The 19,944-nt window shown below is 40.0% G+C and overlaps 1 protein-coding gene and 1 pseudogene across 2 annotated transcripts in view; one reads left to right on the top strand and one right to left on the bottom strand.

Moving 5' to 3' along the window:
- Positions 1 to 2,826: 2,826 nt before the first annotated feature.
- The window catches only part of HELB (DNA helicase B), a 43,879-nt gene continuing 26,761 nt past the window's right edge, over positions 2,827 to 19,944 (top strand). The window contains exons 1-7 of one of the 2 annotated variants that reach the window (NM_001206182.1): positions 2,827 to 3,013; positions 5,538 to 5,945; positions 6,969 to 7,138; positions 9,281 to 10,159; positions 12,954 to 13,131; positions 14,530 to 14,671; positions 18,683 to 18,837. In NM_001206182.1, coding sequence (NP_001193111.1) covers positions 2,827 to 3,013; positions 5,538 to 5,945; positions 6,969 to 7,138; positions 9,281 to 10,159; positions 12,954 to 13,131; positions 14,530 to 14,671; positions 18,683 to 18,837 — 2,119 coding nt within the window. Of the gene's footprint in view, positions 3,246 to 5,537; positions 5,946 to 6,968; positions 7,139 to 9,280; positions 10,160 to 12,953; positions 13,132 to 14,529; positions 14,672 to 18,682; positions 18,838 to 19,944 lie in introns of both variants that reach the window. The other variant, XM_010805213.4, reaches the window with a different exon arrangement.
- On the bottom strand, positions 17,066 to 17,561 carry LOC783726 (ubiquitin-like FUBI-ribosomal protein eS30 fusion protein; annotated as a pseudogene).

Raw genomic sequence — 19,944 nt, 5'->3', positions numbered from 1 at the left:
CTGGGATTCTCAAGGCAAGAATACTGGAGTGGGTTGCCATTTCCTTCTCCAATGCATGAAAGTGAAAAGTGAAAGTGAAGTCACTCAGTTGTGTCTGACCCTCAGCGACCCCATGGACTGCAGCCTTCCAAGCTCCTCCATCCATGGGATTTTACAGGCAAGACTATTGGAGTGGGGTGCCATTGCCTTCTCCCTGCACTGCCTAATAGAATGCAATTGAGTTATAGAAACAGAAGTTTAGTATCTGGAGTCTTGTGCCCAAATCATTGTGTTGGTAAAAAGGTTATCTTATGAATACACACATATGTGACCCACATTTGGGCAGTGGATACCTTTCAGTTTGGATACCTGAGTCAGAGGAGCCAAGGGGCATCCAATCCTGGCATCTAATAGGCAGTTGTTTGCACAGGTTTGAAGATTAGACTAGGGGTTATTAGCATGTAGGTGACAGAGGAGGTGAAATATGACTGAGGGAAGGATTACAGAGTGAGAAGGTGCTTAGGATGGAACCCTGGGGAACACAGTTACTTTAGAAGCCAGTAGAGGAACCCAAAGAAGCTATAAATGGCCAGAGAGATAGGAAAACCTGAGAAAATGAGTTACAAAAGCCTAGGAAGCAAAGTGTTACAAGAAGAAAATAGTTAAAAAGAAAAATTATCTATGTTAAATACTGTTGAGAAATGGGGAAAGACAAAGGCAGAACTGTATCCACTGGATTTAGTAACAAAGAGATGAGTGGTAAAATATTAGTCAGGACAGATTCCATGTTGTGGTGTAGCTATCCTGAGTGTTAAGGCATTTAGCCTCATACAGACATCCTTGGAAACATTGATGCAACAGAGTGTGTTTCTAAAAGCAACAAAAGTTGACATTTGTACCCAAAGGAAAAGAAAATCAATTCTAGCATTTTTTCCATAAGGTTTTTTTAAAGAACAAAGTAACTTTATTGAAGTATAAAGTATATTTGATTTACAAAGCTGTGTTAGTTTCATGTGTATGGTCCTATAAATTAAAAACTTTGGTGGGGGCTGTTATTTATATTAGAATCTATACAATAAGATGCTTTTGGATTTAGCAAATACTGTATGCTTATTTTAGGTTTCAGTTGAGTTCAGTCGCTCAGTTGTGTCCGACTCTTTGCGAGCCCATGAATTGCAGCACCCTAGCCCTCTTCCATCACCAACTCCCGGAGTTCACTCAAACTCATGTCCATCAAGTCAGTGATGCCATCCAGCCATCTCATCCTCTGTCGTCCCCTTCTCCTCCTGCCCCCAATCCCTCCCAGCATCAGGGTCTTTTCCAATAAGTCAACTCTTCGCATGAGGTGGCCAAAGTATTGGAGTTTCAGCTTTAGCATCATTCCTTCCAAAGAAATCCCAGGGCTCATCTCCTTCAGAATGGACTGGTTGGATCTCCTTGCAGTCCAAGGGACTCTCAAGAGTCTTCTCCAACACCACAGTTCAAAAGCATCAATTCTTCGGCGCTTAGCTTTCTTCACAGTCCAACTCTCACATCCATACATGACCACTGGAAAAACCATATTATTGAGTAATTTCATAATAGTATCAAAATAGTAATGTCATATATTTTATGCTGTTCCTCAAAAAGTACCATGACTTTCAAACATATTGGAGCCATGGCTCCAGAATAACTCTTAAATCACTTCTTTCTCTTCTGCTTGCCTTCCCCCATTCTTGTCTATACTCTGGGCTATAACTAGACTTCTTTTGCCCCACTGTGGGGCTTCCCTGGTGGCTCAGCGGTAAAGAATCCGCCTGCAATGCAGGTTCGATTCTTTCGTCAGGAAGATCCCCTGGAGGCGGGCATGGCAGTCCACTCCAGTATTCTTGCCTGGAGTACAGTCCTTAGGGTCGCACAGAGTCGACACCACTGAAGCCACTTAGCACGCACTAGCAGATGGCAGTTCAGCCTAAAGTTTGGGCGGCCAGGGTATACTCACAGAGGAAATGAGGAGCATTGTGAAAGTTATTGAATGCACTGCTTTCCAAATCTGGCTGAGCATCAAAACGAACGTGCATTAAAAAGAATCCTGGGTCCCAGCCCTAGATCCCGATACAATTTGTATGGAATGAGGCCTAGAGATCTGTTCCTTGAATAAAGTGCCTTTGATCTTACAAATTCAACTTCTGAATAAAAAACAAGAGGCCCAAAGCAGTCACGCCTAGGCGGGTCTCCTGGCTAGAGATTCGCGGCTTTGAGCTTTGGGTGTTGGAGGAAGGGTATTTGGATTTTTGTTTTGGAGTCGTTGGGAGGGCTTGCTTTTCCTAGCTCTTTAGGTTCAGTATATTGACCTTCCCTCGAGTTTCTCTCTAGGTGGAGACGCGGTGGGTTAGCAGCTCTGCAGGTGCTATTTATGCCGCGGCCCAGCCAGCTAGTTTCCTCCCAGCCCCTGGAGAAGCCTGGAGTTTGTGCAGCGTGGGCAGGAGTGCGCCCCGCCCCTGCCCCGCCCCACCTCCCGAATCTCGGCGTTCCATCCTATCCCGGCCCTCCGCTGGGAACTTGAGGCGGAGCTCCGCGCAAACTAGCTTCCGGGGGAGGAGGTAAGTTTGTGAAAGTGGATGGCCTTTACCTTTTAAAACAAGTTTCTGGCGTACAGCATTATAGCTCAATGTCTGTGTATACTAAAGCATGAGCATCACCACAAGTTTAGTTGCCATCCGTCTCCATACGGTTAACTCAAGTCACACATTTCGCCCACCCCCTGGAAGCCGAAGGTCCTACAGTCGCGGAGCTGATTGGCTGTTCATGGGCGTCTACGCAGCCCGGGGTTTTCCGGAATTGGGGTTGAGCTCGGGACAATGGACTATGGCCTCGTCGAGTCAGCCCTTGCTGGAGCTGCAGGGACCTCTACTCCCACCCAAGGACCTGGTGGAGGAGGAAGACGAGTATTTAAGGGAGGATGCGGAGGAGGACGAAGACACGGTGTTTCTTGACGCAGAGGAGCTTTGCAGTGGGGGCGTAAATGCTGGTAGCCTCCCTGGGCTGCTCCGTGGTGAGGAAATAACTCGCCCCTCGGGGGTGGGATCGGCGGATTACTGAATTGTTTCTGTTATGGCCTCCTCCAAAGTACGGCGTTCCATCGCTGCTAACAGACTTCCTTTGGAATCGCCTAAGTGCTTCGTCCTGTTTAGAATAAAATAACAATAATACCAGAGACTTGAGCAAATACTGTATGTTAAGCTTGGGCTTCACGTGTATCTCATTAATGTTCACAACTTTTTGAGGTAATTTTATAAACAAGGAAACAGTGGGTGTCCAGCCAGTATTAACACCCCGAATCAGGGCTTTTAACTATTTCCCTGTCTGTCCTGGAGTCGAATATGTGGTTGCTGTTCAGCTACTTAAACACACGTACACGTGAAACACCACAAGCACTGTTGACTCATTAACCTGTTAATCTTGTGATCTGTATTTATCTTGTCTAGTTTCCTGTCCTAAGAATTAGACCTATTGTGTGTTCTGGTGACTGATGTTTAAGAATGTTTGAATGTTCAGACCAGTTGCTGTCCAGTAGAATTTTCTGTGACGATGGCATTGCTGTATGTGTTCACTGTCCTATATAATAGCTACTAGCCATGTGTGGTTACTGAGAACTTCAAATGCAGCTAGTGCACCAGAGGAGCTGAATCTAAAGTTTTCATTTTAATTAAATTTAAATAGTCACAGGTGAGTAGGCAGCACAAGTTTAGACAGAAAATGTTTAAGTATTTGTGGAGGGTTTAGTTTTTTATCCTACAAGTGTTAGCGACTGGCTACTGTGTTCCAAGCAAGATATGTTTGTTGCTGGGATACCCTGGAGAGACTAGATGATGAGGTTGCTCTCTTAATGGAGCTTCCCCCCTACATGCCTTAAACAGACAGTCTACAAATAATCACAGGTGTTTGCGCTATGTATGCTAAGTCGCTTCAGTCATGTCCTACTCTTTGCAACCCTATGGATTATAGCCCACCAGGTTCCTCTGTCCATGGGATTCTCCAGGCAAGAATACTGGAGTGGGTTGCCACGCCGTCCCCCAGGGGATCTTCCCCACGATCCAGGGATCGAACCATCGTCTCTTGTGTCTCTTGCTTCGGCAGGCAGGTTCTTTACCACTCGCGCCACCTGGGATGTAACTGTACTATCAGTGCTTACTAGAAATAGTATGAAGTGCCATGAGGTTATATTTATGAGATTCAGGGAAGGTTTTCTCAGGAAGTGACAGTTAATCTGAGTTTGGTAGTGAATAGGGTAAACAGTAAGGAAGAAAATATTTAAGGCAGGTGCAACAGCTTTTGCAAAGACTGTGTGGTAGGAGGGACCTTGACTTTTTTTTAAATTAAAGGATAATTGCTGTACAGAATCTTGTGGTTTTCTGTCATACATCAACAAGAATCAGCCATAGGTACACCCATATCTCCTCCCTCCCAAACCTCCCTCTCATCTCCCTCTGGATCTCACCCTTTTAGATTGTCACAGAGCTGCTGTTTGAGGCACACAGCAAATTCCCACTGGCTGTCTATTTTACATATGGTATTGTAAGTTTCCATGTTACTCTCTCCGTACATCTCACCCTCTTCCTCCTCCCCTCCCCCCATGTCCATAGGTCTGTTCTCTATGTCTGGTTCTCCATTGCTGCCCTGAAAATAAATTTATGAGTACCATCTTTTTAGATTCCACATATATGCATCAGTATATGATATTTATTTTTCTCTTTCTGACTTCACCCTGGAAAATAGGCTCTAACTTCATCCATCTCATTAGAACTGACTCAAATGTGTTCCTTTTTATGGCTGAGTAGTATTCCATTTATATATGTACCACAGCTTCGTTATCCATTCATCTGTTGATGGACATCTAGGTTGCTTCCATGTTCTAGCTATTGTAAATAATGCTGCAGTGAACATTGGGGTACATGTGTCTTTTTGACCCTGACATTTTTTTTAGATACTCCTTGGAGGTCAGTATTGGCTGAGATCAGAGTAGCAGAGAGGGAACTGCTTTTAGGAGAGGAACAGCAGACTTGCCAGGTACTATGCCTCTCTCCTGGAATACAAAGACAAATAAGACATCATCTTATTCTAGAAAGCTTACAATGTAGTAGCTGCTGCTGCTAAGTCGCTTCAGTTGTGTCTGACTCTGTGGGACCCCACAGACGGCAGCCCACAAGGCTCCTCCATCCCTGGGATTCTCCAGGCAAGAACACTGGATGTGGGTTGCCATTTCCTTCTCCAGTGCATGCATGCATGCTAAGTAGCTTCAGTCGAGTCCAACTCTGTGCGACCCCATGAACAGCAGCCCATTAGGCTCCTCTGTTCACAGGATTCTCTAGGCAAGAATCCTGGAGTGGGGTGCCATGTCCTCCGACAGTGTAGTAGAGGGAGACAGATAAACAGGTAAGTGGAATATAGACACTGCGATAGACATCTGTGCAGGGCACTGTCCCGGGATTAAAGAGAGTAGTGGAGTTGACAAAACATTGGGAAAGATTTTAAATTATCCTAAATTAACATTTCCTTTTTTTTTTTTTTTTTTTAAGTTTCTGTGTTTGATGAAAACACTCAGCAGAAATGTGACGTGCTTGGACGTTTTCCATTAACTGATGCTTGGTGGCGAGTGAAGGTACAGGTAAAGCCTGTAGGATCAGGGAGCTATCAGGTTCAAGGATTTCCATCTTACTTTTTACAGTCAGATATGTCACCACCAAATCAAATCCACATCTGTTCCCTCTTTCTTAAAGAGTGTAGTGTCTCCAGTGAGCAAAGAATTAAGTTTTTTACATGGTTAAATAATAAGTCAAGGTATAAAGACCTCAATTTTGAAAATCTTATGGAAAATTTAAGAACTTGGCAAGAGGAAATTGAAGGGAATAGTCAAAAACAGTCTACGCAGAAAACACAAGAGTCACCACCAGATCGTGAGATGCCGCTTCCTCTGGAATTCACGTGTAAGTGATTTTCTCATGGAGTTTTAGTGTAATTGAGGTACTGGATGACTAGTGTGTTTAAAATATCACCACTACAGTATCTTAGTATAGTATTCTTTTTTAAGATCGGGTTTGATAAAAATGTGTTTGTATTGCTTTTGGAGTATGTCATTAACATTGTGGGTTTCTCATCTATAATGTGAAGATTTGGGGTGAGATGGGAGAAGGAAATGGCAACCCACTCCAGTATTCTTGCCTGGAGAATTCATGAACAGAGGATCCTGGTGGGCTACAGTCCATGGGATCACAAAAAGTTGGACACGACTGAGTGACTAACTTGGGGTTAGATGATCTTTAAATACCTTTCAGTTCCTGACCTGCTCTAAAAGTATGATTCTAGGTCTCTCTCTAACTTTTGTATCCATAGGATTACCTTGAGTTGTTAAGAAAAAGTTCGGTTGTCAATTATTCTGTTTAAGAAGGCAGAGAAGAAAAGCAGGAAAAGAACAATACATTTTGGAAAGATTTCAGTTCAAAATGATTTAAAATAACTTTTAAATATGGTTTGTTATCTGGACATTCACATATATGGAATGTTTTATTTCTTAATTCTATCAAATGAATTTGGCAGTAAGTAGTAAGTACATCATTGAATGACTTCCATGATGAAAGAATCATGACTATAATAAGAAAAAAGATTATAAAGTTTAATATGTAAATGGTTTTTAATGCTTAGCTTTGAATGTATATATCATTTAGTCAGAAATTTTATTCTGTTACAAGTAGGAGGAAACAAAAGTCTAAGAGGTAGTTATCTAAGCATTTGAATAACATAAATTTTGATGTTAAACACAATGAAAGCCATCTTGGTACAAAAACAATTGTTATAATACAATCAGTTTTCTCCTGCTTAAAGTAAATGTGTTACTCTCTCTTTGATTGGAATTTCTTTAACTAGTTGTGCTAAATGAGAAAGTCCATCAAATCAGTTGTTTTATGAGCTCATTTGTTAGCTTGGATTTGTTCTTTTCTGATATCCTGTAGTTCCATTTATAACGGTGATGAGAGCTTTGCAGTTTCCAAAAATAATGGAATTCCTTCCAGTTCTTCTGCCCCGACACTTCAAACAGCTCATAACCTCAAATTCTATAGAGGTGTTGGAAGAGATAGAAGAGATTTTAGGTACACAGCCATGGAAACTTGGATTTCGTAAAGTAAGTAAGACCTTTGCTTAGCTTTTTGTAATCTTATACAAGGCAGGATATCTCAAAATTTACAATTTTGCATCTTTTTCAAAGGAAAGAAATTTGTATGACCTCAATGTTGATTTATTCTCCTTTCAGTGTTACAACTAAATATAAACTTCTAATACCTATCCTCTTATACAATAAATTTACAAAGGAAAACAAAATAACAAAATAAATGATATTCATATCATCAGTACTTTAGTTACATAATTTAATTTCATGACTTTTTTTGTAACTAAATTGCTGTTGCACCTTGAGTATAGATCTCACTGAAGACACAAGTTCTTAAGAGTTTGGCAAGTCCATTCTGCTATGTAGCACAATTCCTCACTTTCTTATTTGAACTTTCAAAAGCCTTCATTATTCATACGGTACATCGTGATGTCATTTGATTTTTTTCTTTGGCACAATAATGTCATTTTCAATTTCTTTGGCACTTCTGTTTTTGTTATTAGATGCCAGGAGTAGTAAAGCGATACTGTGAGGCTCCAGAGGTGTTGAAAACGAAATGTGGCACTTAAATCAGTACTTGGTTATAAGTGGTTTTCCAAATGAAAATACAGTTTAAAGATTCTGATATATTTCGTGGGTTCCCCAAGAATGTTTACAGATTCCCTCCCTCTTGAGAAATACTGGAATAATGAATTTATTCCCTCTGTAAAAGGACTATGATTTCAATATGCTCGGGGAAAAAAGACTCTGGAGCACTATTATCTATATTTATTCAGTAGGACAGAGAGGCAGAGCAGTGAACCTTCTGGGATTCAAGTGGGAAAAGGAGGCTTGGAGTCCCCTGTTCAGCATGTAAACCACCACCCAGAGTAAAGATTTTTATTGAGGTTTTATGTTCGTTTGCTAGGACTGCTGTAACAAATAGCATAGACTGGGTGGTGTAAACCACAGAACTTTTATTTTCTCACAGTTCTCGAGTCTATAAATCCAAATCCAATCAAGATGTTAGCAGGGTTGGTTTCTTCTGAGGCTTCTCTCCTTAGCTTATGAGGAGCTGTCTTCCTGTGTCTTCACACCATCTTCCCTCTGTGCTTGTCTGGGTCCTAAAGTCTTCTTATAAAGACACCTGTCATCTTGGATTAGGGCCTATCCCACATCTCATTTTAACTTAATTATCGTTTTAAAGACCCTGTCTCCAAATATGGTCACATTCAGGGTTCTGGGTGTTAGAATTTCAACATATGAATTTTGTGGGGTACACATTTCAGCTCGTAAGTTGTATGGAGGGCTCCAGGGGTGATGTCTCCATGAAAAAAAAATGGAGCTAGTAGGTGACCTACTGAGTGGGTCATGATGAAGGAAGTTCTATACCTCATGGAGCTAGTACATGACCTACTAAGTGGGTCATGATGAAGGAAGTCCTATACCTTTTCAGTAGAGTTTGGGCAGAATTGTTGATAGGCACATGGAGAACTAAACAAGTCAAGAAAATGAGGCAGTCATTAACTCCACAGTACACACAAGAGTTCAATATATAATTTATGTAATCACAGCATATTATGTCACTCAATTGTGGATCCCATTTATACTGATTTAACCAAAATCAGTTTTCAAAATGGTACTGTAACTTTTTCAAAGATGGGAGAAGTATGTCTTTAGGTGATAGTATAAAAAAGAGCAAGTTCCATGAAGAAAGACTTTCCAAAGTAAGGAGGTAACACTAAGTATCTAATTTTTTTTTTTTTTAATTAAAGAATAGTATAAACAATACTTAGAAATGTGGAGATAAATTCTGGAAGAAATAGCTAAAAGTGTTGGAGGTGTTGCCTTGAGACGTCATGGAAAGGGTAAGTCAGGGATTCATATATTTTGTGATAAGGCTCTTAGTGTTACTTGACTTTTAAAACTGCGTATGTATTGCTTTGAGAAAATATAATTTTAATTAGAGCATTATATAGATCTCTAATCACAGTAAAATTAATTAAAAAAATAGTGATGTGTTAGGTACATAGTTTTTCTCCTCCAAATTTCATTGAAACACATGTCTTCTAGAACTTAAAAATTATTAATAAATGCCATAGTTTTCACTGTAATTCTCGTAATAGTTATCAGTCTTTATCACTCTTATAAAACAATATGAACTTTATTTTCTTAAAGATAACCTACAGAGAACTGAAGCTTTTGCGATGTGAAGCAAATTGGACGTCATTTCGTCAATGCAAGTCTCTTTTCCAGTTAATGACAGATTTGGAAAAGAATGCATTAATAATATATTCTCACCTGAAACAGATATGTAGAGAGCAGGGGCACACGTGTGTTGAAGAAGCTGACTTAACTTTTCAACTGTCGGACCTCATGTCTTTTCACGATGCTTGGCAGTCTCTGAAGTTCTTGAAGGATATTGGTGTGGTGACGTATGAGAAGGGCTGTGTCTTTCTTTATGACCTTTACCAGGCTGAGAGAGGCATTGCCTCTTCAGTCTGTGACTTGATGACCAGGCCTCCATGGCAATTACAGGTTGATGTCAAAAAGGTGCTTGCGTCTATTTGCACCACAAGACCTGAGAATTCAGGAAGTGGTGATACACTGAATAAAAGTAAACCTGATGAAATAAGATTAGAAGATCTTGTGGATATTTTGGACACGCAAGACAGCAGTGACCATATTTGGGATGATGGTGAAAAGGAAGTGAATGCAGAAATGAGTGAGGGTCAACTGGATCAGGACCAGATGACTGCTCTGGACATGATTTGCTCCAATGCTGTGACAGTCATAAGTGGGAAAGGTGGTTGTGGGAAGACCACAATTGTTAGCCAGCTTTTTAAGCACATAGAGTTGTTGGAAGAAAAAGAAGTGAAAAAAGCTTGCGAAGATTTTGAACAAGACTGGAATGTACCAGAAGAATGGATCACCTTCGCCGAGCAAAGTCAGCAGGAACTGGACAAGGCTATAGAAGTTTTACTTACGGCACCTACAGGGAAAGCAGCTGGCTTACTGAGACAGAAAACTGGTTTTAATGCTTATACACTATGTCAGGTAAAACCTCTTACATTTTTTCTACACATAAAACAGTTAAAGATGGACTTAATGGTTTTATTTTTCATTTCTTCCTGACAACAATTAGTGGGCATTTATTGAATGTTTTCTAGACCCTTACCTTGTGGTAGCTAATCATTTAGATCAGAGATGCCCCAGCTTCCAGGCCATGGACTGGTGCCTCCTATCTGATCAGCTGCAGCATTCGATTAGAAATAAAGTGTGCGGTAAATGTAATGCCCTTGAGTCTTGAATCATCTTGAAACCATCACACCCTCCTCCTGCCCCCATCTGTCCATGAAAAAATTGTCTTCCATAAAAACAGTCCCTCGTGCCAAAAAGGGTGGAGACAGCTGATTTAACTCAATGCGACTCAAAACAGCTGGTCTATAAACTGTTAACTGTTTACAGGGAAGTAGGTGCTCATGCTATCACTGTGCTGCTTCCTTCTTTAAGGCAGTCTTATTATGATAAAAAAAAGTCAACTAAAGTGTATGCTTAATGCTGTAGTTCGGAGAAGGCAATGGCACCCCACTCCAGTACTCTTGCCTGGAAAATCCCATGGACGGAGGAGCCTGGTGGGCTGCAGTCCATGGGGTCACTAGAGTCAGACACGACTGAGCGACTTCACTTTCACTTTTCACTTTCATGCATTGGAGAAGGAAATGGCAACCCACTCCAGTGTTCTTGCCTGGAGAATCCCAGGGACGGGGGAGCCTGGTGAGCTGCCGTCTATGGGGTCACACAGAGTCGGACACGACTGAAGTGACTTAGCAGCAGCAGCAATGCTGTAGTTAGTTTTGATTCTGGCATATGGCCCTGTTCTCATTGCGACTGGTTACAAACATGTCAGAGTCCACATTCTGTGGAATGAAAGCTCCGTGAAAGTGAAAACTTGGGTCATCTGGTTTAGTGCTTTATCTCTTCTGCCTACAACAGTGCCTGGCAAATAGTGGTTGCATAATAAGCATTTCAAATGAATTAAGATGCTTGAAAAAAATAACTGTGGCTGTAGTTGAGAGTTATGAAGTTTTGAACTTATAAAGAGTTGGAGAGTTTCCTTTAGCTCTGACCTGCCATTTTATAGATCAAGGAACTTAGTCCTTGGAAGATTTCTGAAGGAAAAAATAATTGGAGTCTAATGGATGGTGAAGCTCAGGTAAAAGAATGTTTTATTTAAGGGAAAGGCCTTCCCAGAGGCATTGAGGAAAATCATCAAGAGGGTGTAGAGATTTTGAGGGGACTTTGTTGAAAGGAATGAAGTGTGTGTAAAATAATGGAGATTGCACTTGGTTTAGACTGGGAATTTGAGCTTTAAAGTTTGTATTTTCCTGTTTCATAAAGTCGTTGACAAAGGAGTGAAGTGGGAAAATGATGTTACCTGCATTTTACAGAAGAGCCAGTAGAAATTTGAGGATGTCAAACAGTTGGCCCCAAACTTAACCAAGGGCAGAGCTCGCCCTGGGCTTCATGTTTGTAACCTCCCAGCTTGCTGCTCTTTCCACCGTGCCACGATTCCTTTATTTACTACAGACTTTGAACACCTAACAAACAAGCCTGGACTTGATTACTGGGGAGTCATTTAGGTTCCCAGGCCAAAGAGTGAAATGGAGAAAGCAGCTCTGAGGAAGGCTGCCTAGAATCATGGGATTCCCTGGTGGCTCAGGTGGTAAAGAATCCACCTGCAATGCAGGAGACCCGGTTTTGATCCCTGGGTCGAGAAGATCCCTTCATAGACCCACGCGCCATCTCAGAAATTACTTTTGCGTTACATTTATCACATGAGTGAGCATAGTGCTAGAGAAGTTCAATGTAGCTCATTGGTGGGGGAATCTTCTTATCAGTGTATGATTTTGTCCATTATGCCTTCATGTCTGGTTAGTCTGAAGGACTGAATTAGAAGAGGAGAGGCCAGCGAAGGATCATTACTGATTTTCATCTTATGTTCCAACTCTGATCAATTAGTAGTATCTTAATATTGGGTTGGAATGCTGGGAGGACATTTCTGAAGCTACATTTAGGCTCAGGAGAGCCCTGAGGTGGTTGTTATATCATTTATTTATCATTTTTGGGCTAGGGATACCAGCAGATAATGCAGATAATTTTTTAGTGACAATGAGCATACACACACACACACACTGCACATATATATATGCACATATATATATAAACAACATAGAAACATTTTTTGAATGATATACACCAAAAACATTTAACATTCTCTGGTTGTAAATTTAATAGTAAATATTTTTACCTCTGTAATAGGGTTTTTTTTTTTAGTTGTCTTGTTGGTTGTAGTGGTGGTAGTTTTTCAGTGTTGGGGAAGTACTTGAAGAAAAATAATATTTTTATAGTTAGTTCAGGCAGGCAGCCCTTTATTTCCAGAATGTAATATTCTAGTTGCGAGAAGAGTGAGCCTTAAGTGTTTGGGCTATCTCAGAAGGCCAAGAGAAGGTTTAATTGCAGTTGGAAAGAGCAGGGAGCTCACTCTGCTTAGCACTCAGGAGTGGTAAGCGAACGGTTGGGATTCTGGTGGTGGAAGAGCGCTGTTTGTGGAATTAAACACATTAAGTACTCACTAGGAAGCAATTTTTTGAACTATTTCCTCTATTTTTCCATTCTATAACTTTTGTGTTCTCTATTTCTTTCATCTTTTCCCCCATGTTATTGTACCTATATCCTCCCCATCCCTTCCCCATTTAAGAGTTTTATTTTAAAAGAACATGTTGTTAAAATTTTTTTTTTTGGGTGAATTTTTTAACCTGAATTTAGAAATGTCATACTTTGCTTGTAGGTCAATTATAGTTTCTATTTATGGAAGGAAAAAAAAAAGACCAAGAACAGGCCATGGAAATTTTCTTCGGTTAGAGTTCTGGTTGTGGATGAAGGGAGTTTGGTATCTGTAGCAATCTTCAAGTCGGTTTTAAATTTATTGTGTGAGCACTCCAAACTTTCTAAACTTATTATCCTTGGTAAGTTAAAATATTATTGGAATCCTAATTGTTTGGTTCAAATCACTGTGATTAGTAGGTTGTTTTGGGGTTTTCCAGGTGGTTCATTGGTAAAGAATCCACCTGCCAATGCAGGAGTCTCACCAGAGACATGGGTTCAATCCCTCGGTTGGGAAGATCCCCTGGAGAAGGAAATGGCAACCCACTCTGGTATTCTTGCCTGGAAAATCCCATAGACAGAGGAGTCTGGCAGGCTACTGTCCATAGGGTCGCAAAGAGTCAGACACGACTGAGCACGCATACACGCACCCACACACACACACACAGTAGCTTGTTTATACCATTTCAGTGTTTTAATATCCATATCCTACAGGCGAGAAGGCATTTCTCAGAGCCCACACTAAAGGCACACTGAGTTCCATTTGACCACCTGTATCAGCTCAGTGGCTTTTTGTTTCGGTTAATTATTAGCAAGCTAGGTTGTGAATGAAATACACTTGTGAGGGGTTACAGTAATTACCTAAATGATGACTATTAAAATAGTAGAATTGTCACAGACTCAGAGTAAATCAGGATGTAGATCATTTGGAAATAATAAAAAGTCTGAACGATAGACCACTTAAAAGTAGTTTTATGATTTTAAGCTAATAGTGCAAATGAAACCTCACTAGCTTAAGTCCGTTCCAATTTTGGTGAGATTTAGTTAGATTCTATTGGGTAGTACTGACGTGTAGACTATATCATTTAATGGAGGAGAAAATAAAATTGCAATGAGAGAATCAATATATTTATAAATTATTGTTTTAGGTATTTGAGAATATTGTATAAGCAGTTGATTCTTTTAATAGTTAAGCATTCTCTCAGTTTCCCAGAAAATAGTTTCTCTTTTCTCTAGGATTTGCTTGTTTGTTTAAAGTAAAAAGATGTGTAATAGAGCAGAACATTATCATTACATTACTGAAATTTATCTGTTATTAAATGCACTGGATTTATTTCACATTTTAATGTTAATTTTATTTATTTGAGGCCATAAATTTTTCCATGTTTAGTAAGACATTGAGCAGGATTGAATAAATGACTAAATTACCTAAGACCTATTTTTGTCTTTACATGTTGGTGAAAATATATGCCCCAACACATATCTGTAAACATATGAAAAAAGTTCAATTCACATTTTACCTTACCATGTTATCACTGTTTTTATACTTTATATTGTTTAATTGGAATGCTTTTGTTGTTGAATATTTTTGAAGACTTAATGTTCTTAAGTAATTTTAAACAAAGATTTTTTTTTCTTTTTTTCTCAGAGTAAGTCTTTATAATTATAGCATTTATCAGAAGGGAGAAATAAAAATAACTTCTCAATTTTAAGATCCTAGTTACTTAAAACCTACTGTATCTGCTTTTTCTGCTTTTCAGGTGATGTTAGACAGTTACCTAGCATTGAGCCTGGTAACTTGCTGAAAGATCTTTTTGAAACTCTTAAATCAAGAAATTGTGCTATTGAACTAAAGACAAACCATAGAGCAGAATCTGAACTAATTGTGGACAATGCTACAAGGTATATTATGACTAAAATTCTGTGTTTTCTTTCTGTTGTATTGGAAATAAAGGGAAAATACAGGCTTTTGAATTAAGGTGATTCAGTGCAGTGTGCTTACTATACTCTTTTAGCAAAACTTTTCTGTCCTTCAGTATATGTATATTTTTTGTCCCATAGTTAGAAAAGAAAAATTAATATTTTTCATTATTGGCCCAACATAAATTGTTGTTGACACCACCCTTATGGCAGAAAGTGAAGAGGAACTAAAAAGCCTCTTGATGAAAGTCAAAGAGGAGAGTGAAAAAGTTGGCTTAAAGCTCAACATTCAGAAAACAAAGATCATGGCATCTGTTCCCATCACTTCATGGGAAATAGATGGGGAAACAGTGGAACAGTGTCAGACTATTTTTGGGGGGTCCAAAATCACTGCAGATGGTGATTGCAGCCATGAAATTAAAAGACACTTACTCCTTGGAAGGAAAGTTATGACCAACCTAGATAGCATATTGAAAAGCAGAGACATTATTTTGCCAACAAACGTCCGTTTAGTCAAGGTTATGGTTTTTCCTGTGGTCATGTATGGATGTGAGAGTTGGACTGTGAAGAAAGCTGAGTGCCGAAGAATTGATGCTTTTGAACTGTGGTTTTGGAGAAGACTCTTGAGATTGGATTGCAAGGAGATCCAACCAGTCCATTCTGAAGGAGATCAGCCCTGGGTTTTCTTTGGAGAAGACTCTTGAGAGTCCCTTGGATTGCAAGGAGATCCAACCAGTCCATTCTGAAGGAGATCAGCCCTGGGTTTTCTTTGGAAGGAATGATGCTAAAGCTGAAACTTCAGTACTTTGGCCACCTCATACAAAGAGTTGACTCATTGGAAAAGACTCTGATGCTGGGAGGGATTGGGGGCAGGAGGAAAAGGGGACGACAGAGGATGAGATGGCTGGATGGCATCACTGACTCAATGGACATGAGTTTGAGTGAACTCCAGGAGCTGGTGATGGACAGGGAGGCCTGGCATGCTGTGATTCATGGGGTCACAAAGAGTCAAACATGACTGAGTGACTGAACTGAACTGAAATTGTTGTTGAAGTTTAAGAATAAATATGTTTTCTACATTTTAAAAGTATATTTGTGAAATAAAGTTGCATCAAGCTTAGACACCAGAATAAACCCAAGGGGAACAGAGAATTGGAAATGAGTTCATTAGAATTCAAGGGCCAAGTGGGGAATACATTCCCTGTAATTTTTATAAGGGGAGAACCCAAAGCATAAAAAGATGTTTTACTCCTCGATGAATCCTGGTGGTACCTGTGGCATATGACTTTAAGAGTAGGAAAGAATCCTTCTGTTCCCGTAATCTTTGCATAAGCCTTTAGAGTAATCCTCTGTAATAGATGTAATGGGGCTACAGAATATTAAGAAACTGTTTTATTCTGTGGACCACAATTTATCTTTGTTTCCAACTCTTACAAGTTGCTATTTTTTTCTATTTTTTTTTTCTGGTTTCATTTTCCTTTTATTGGCTGTAGTGCATCCTTTATTTCTGTATGTGCATGGCATTATTTTTGGTTCATTGGCTGTAGTGCATCGTTTATTTCTGTATCTGCATGGCATTACTTTTGGTTCTACTTTATCACTAGCCGTTGCTTAGGGAATTCTTGGGATCATGGGGCAATCAACTGAATGGCAGAGGATTATAGTTGATTGGCATAAAAATACAATAGGGGTCCTGAACTGTTGCTATGATCACAAATTTAGCATGAAACTTCATTTCATGCTAGAAGTCACCAAAGAAATCTTAGGTCTTCTTTGCACAACATTTTTTGTACCTCTGTCCTGCCATTGGACCTGGTATGTATCCATCTGGGGCTTAGAATCTGGAACTAGATTTTTGACTGTACTTGAGGACCAAAAATGACTTACTAATTAATGTCAAATTAAATTGAAAGGTAGATTTTGCTCAAAGAAGTACTTTTTTTTTTTAAGAGTACTTTCTTTATGATGATTTGTTTTCTGTCAGAAGAGTTCCTATTTCTTTAATGATAGATGGAAAACTTGATAGCTTATATGGAGGTCTTTGCAGTAGCTATCTGGTTCAGATATTCAGCAGGACAGGATATTGCATTAGACTACAAGATGCTGTTTTTGTTGTCTAAACATTTTCTTGCTTGGATGTCAGCAAAAACTATCTCCCTGTCCCTGTCTACCCTGGAGAGAACAGAGAGGTAGAGAAAGAATGGATAGGAATAGTGTAGATGATACAGATTCATATTGAGACAGTAAGAAAAATAATGTAGTTGATGTGTAATATTCTTCACCTGTAACTCTTCTGCCCCTACATAAAGGCAACCTCGGTTTTGGAATATTGGTAGATGATTGGTCATTTTATTTATTTATTTTTTTTTTTATGACTGGGTTGAGTGGCTTTATTAGAGAAAGCCAAGATTACAGAGGACTTAGGAGTTAGCATTAGGGCCCTTCTTCTTGCCAAAGGTGGGCACAACATTGACAAAGCGCCGGTTGTACTGCATACGCCTCTTGGCCCTGCCCGTCTTCTTCTCTTGCTTGGCCACCTTGGGAGTCTGACCTCTCACTTTCCCAGCATGGGCCAGAGAACCATGGACTTTACCTCTAAGCATGCGGCCGGCTACTTCCACAGTGCTCAGAGCCTCCACCCCACACTGGCCCAGAGTAGCCTCATCCTCTAGGGGCGAGCCAGCCAGGAGCAGGACTTGATCTTCTGGAGCGATGCCCTCCAACGAAGCTACATGAGCCTTGATTTGGGCGACCGTCTCCTGGCCGGTCACCTCGAGAGTGTGTAGCTCCTGGGCGCGGACAAAAAGCTGCATGTTGGCGACTAGATCGCGGACACCGCTGCCACTACCGCGAAGATGGAGTCGAGAAAGAGTGATTGGTCATTTTAAAGTCTAGAAATCTTTGGAAGAATATGAAGCACATTAGATGTCTTAGAACTCAATTTTCTCTGAAACTTAGGAATTCCTTTTAGTAACTTTTTCAGTATCTTTTGAGCTGTGCTCCTTTCATCATTTCTTCTTGGTCATCATCACCAAGTGATTAATGACAGATGAGTCCCAGTGATACCATGAACAGAGATAGAAGTGTTACATGTCCTGGGTCAGAAGCAGAACAGGAAATCCATGGTGATTCTCAGCACCCCAAGTTAAACCTGGGATAGTTCAGCAGGGCCAGCCTTCTCCTCTCTCCTTCCTTCTCTTCCCACCATTTTGGGAAGGGTTGAAGATGACACACAGGAGGGTTAGACCTTTGATAGCTAGGCTGAGGTTGGTCTTTATGGGGAGTCAGTTTTCTAACAAATAGCCAAGGAGGGACTCTAGTGTGATCATGCCACTGGCCCTTACTATGTTTTCTGTTACGGCTTGCTAATCTTGGGGTGTACAAGAATAAAAAATGATTGAGAAGGGGATAGAAGCAAAGAGAAGATGCTAATACTTGGTTCAGTTGAGAAGATGAGCCCATAGATATGATATATAATAGAAGAAAGGAGAAAAGAAAGAGTGTAATGTATATGTATGGAAAAGCCCCCAGAGAGTCTAAATTAATTTAAATAGAAAGAAATATGGAGCCCATTGGGTCCAAATTTCCATCCGAGCTCTTCTGCTTTCCACCTCTGTGATCTTGGACATCCCCACTGTAGTTAACTAAGCATCATGCTGCTTCATCTATGAAATGAGGATAATACCTACCTTGTGTGGTTCTTTTGTGGTTTGAAGAAAAGTAGATCAAGTTCTCAGAATGTTGCTTGGTAAATTTTTTCTAATACTTTAAATGTGCTAGGAGTAGGGGACTGATGGATAAATGTAGCATTGTGGTCTTGGCTAAGTCTGTTTTGAAACTCATTTAGTATTTATAATGCATGTATGGGTGGCCTTTTCACCCTGTTTATAACCTATTCACAGATACTGTTATAATGACATTATCTCTGCTCGTATGTGAAGACACATTTTTGGATGCTAATGTTCTTGGTGTATTATTTTATCTTTGTTTAAGAATCTCAAGACGCCAGTTTCCAACATTTGATGCAGAGTTGAATATCTCTGATAATCTGACATTCCCTGTTTCAGTACAAGATAAATCATTTATTTTTGTCAGACTCCCAGAAGAAGATGCCAGTTCTCAGTCCTCAAAAAGTGATCATCAGTCTTGTAAGTATAAACTTTTATGTTATATAGGGTTAAATATTTCAGTTTTATAATTCAGTTATTAAATAACTACTTGTAATTTTATTTGACAGTAATATAAATATTGCTAGTAAAACATTAGGCACTGAAAATAAATTAATGTATTAATTTAATAAATTTATTAATCATCAAAAGCAGATTACTTTCAAATTTTGTAAAGAAGTAAGCTCATGCATACTAAAGGACTTAGTAAATATTTGTTGAGTAAATAAGTGGATGTAGATGATTAGATTGCTGTGCTGTGCTCAGTTGCTCAGTTATGTCTGACTCTTTGTGACCCCCATGGACTGTAGCCTGCCAGGCTTCCTCTGCCCATGGGATTCTCTAGGCAAGAATACTGGAGTGGGTTGCCATTTCCTCCTCCAGGGGATCTTCCTGACCCCAGGGCCGAAGATGATTAGTTTACAATAAAGCAAAAGCCCCAGTAATCCCAAGTTTATTCTTAGTGAATGAAGCTTTTTTTTTTTTACAGCAATTGGAAACATTTGTTGTTTTGAGGACATTTGTGAAACAAAAGTAATGGCTGTCAAACTGTTGCTAAGCTGAGTTCCTAACAGTTCAGTTTCTAATAAAATGGACAAACATCACTTCTAATTAGTATTAGGGTAACAGTGTGATAGGATTGAGAAAATGCATGGGACAAGGGACTCTTCTCCCTGTGTGTATGACTCGTGTCTCATCACTCCACCATTGGTAAAATGGGGGTCACAGCGACAGCATGGAACAGTTGTGAAGGTTGAGGGAATTTGTCAGTTTTGGGGAGCTATGTAAATGTTATTTTTTTTTGTAAATCAGTTCAGTCCGACTCTTTGTATCTGACTCTTGTTGACCCCATGGACTGCAGCACGCCAGGCCTCCCTGTCCATCACCAACTCCCGGAGTTTACTCAAACTCATGTCCATTGAGTCGGTGATGCCATCCAACCTTCTTATCCTCTGTCGTCCCGTTCTTCTCCTGCCCTCAATCTTTCCCAGCATCAGGGTCTTTTCAAACGAGTCAGCTCTTCACATCAGGTGGCCAATGTATTGGAGTTTCAGCTTCAACATCAGTCCTTCCAATGAACACCCAGGA

This window comes from Bos taurus, chromosome 5, assembly GCF_002263795.3.
Source record: "Bos taurus isolate L1 Dominette 01449 registration number 42190680 breed Hereford chromosome 5, ARS-UCD2.0, whole genome shotgun sequence".
In the NCBI taxonomy this organism is placed as follows: domain Eukaryota; kingdom Metazoa; phylum Chordata; class Mammalia; order Artiodactyla; family Bovidae; genus Bos; species Bos taurus.
Note: the sequence above shows the minus strand (reverse complement) of the source record. Positions and strands in the feature narration are given on the sequence as shown.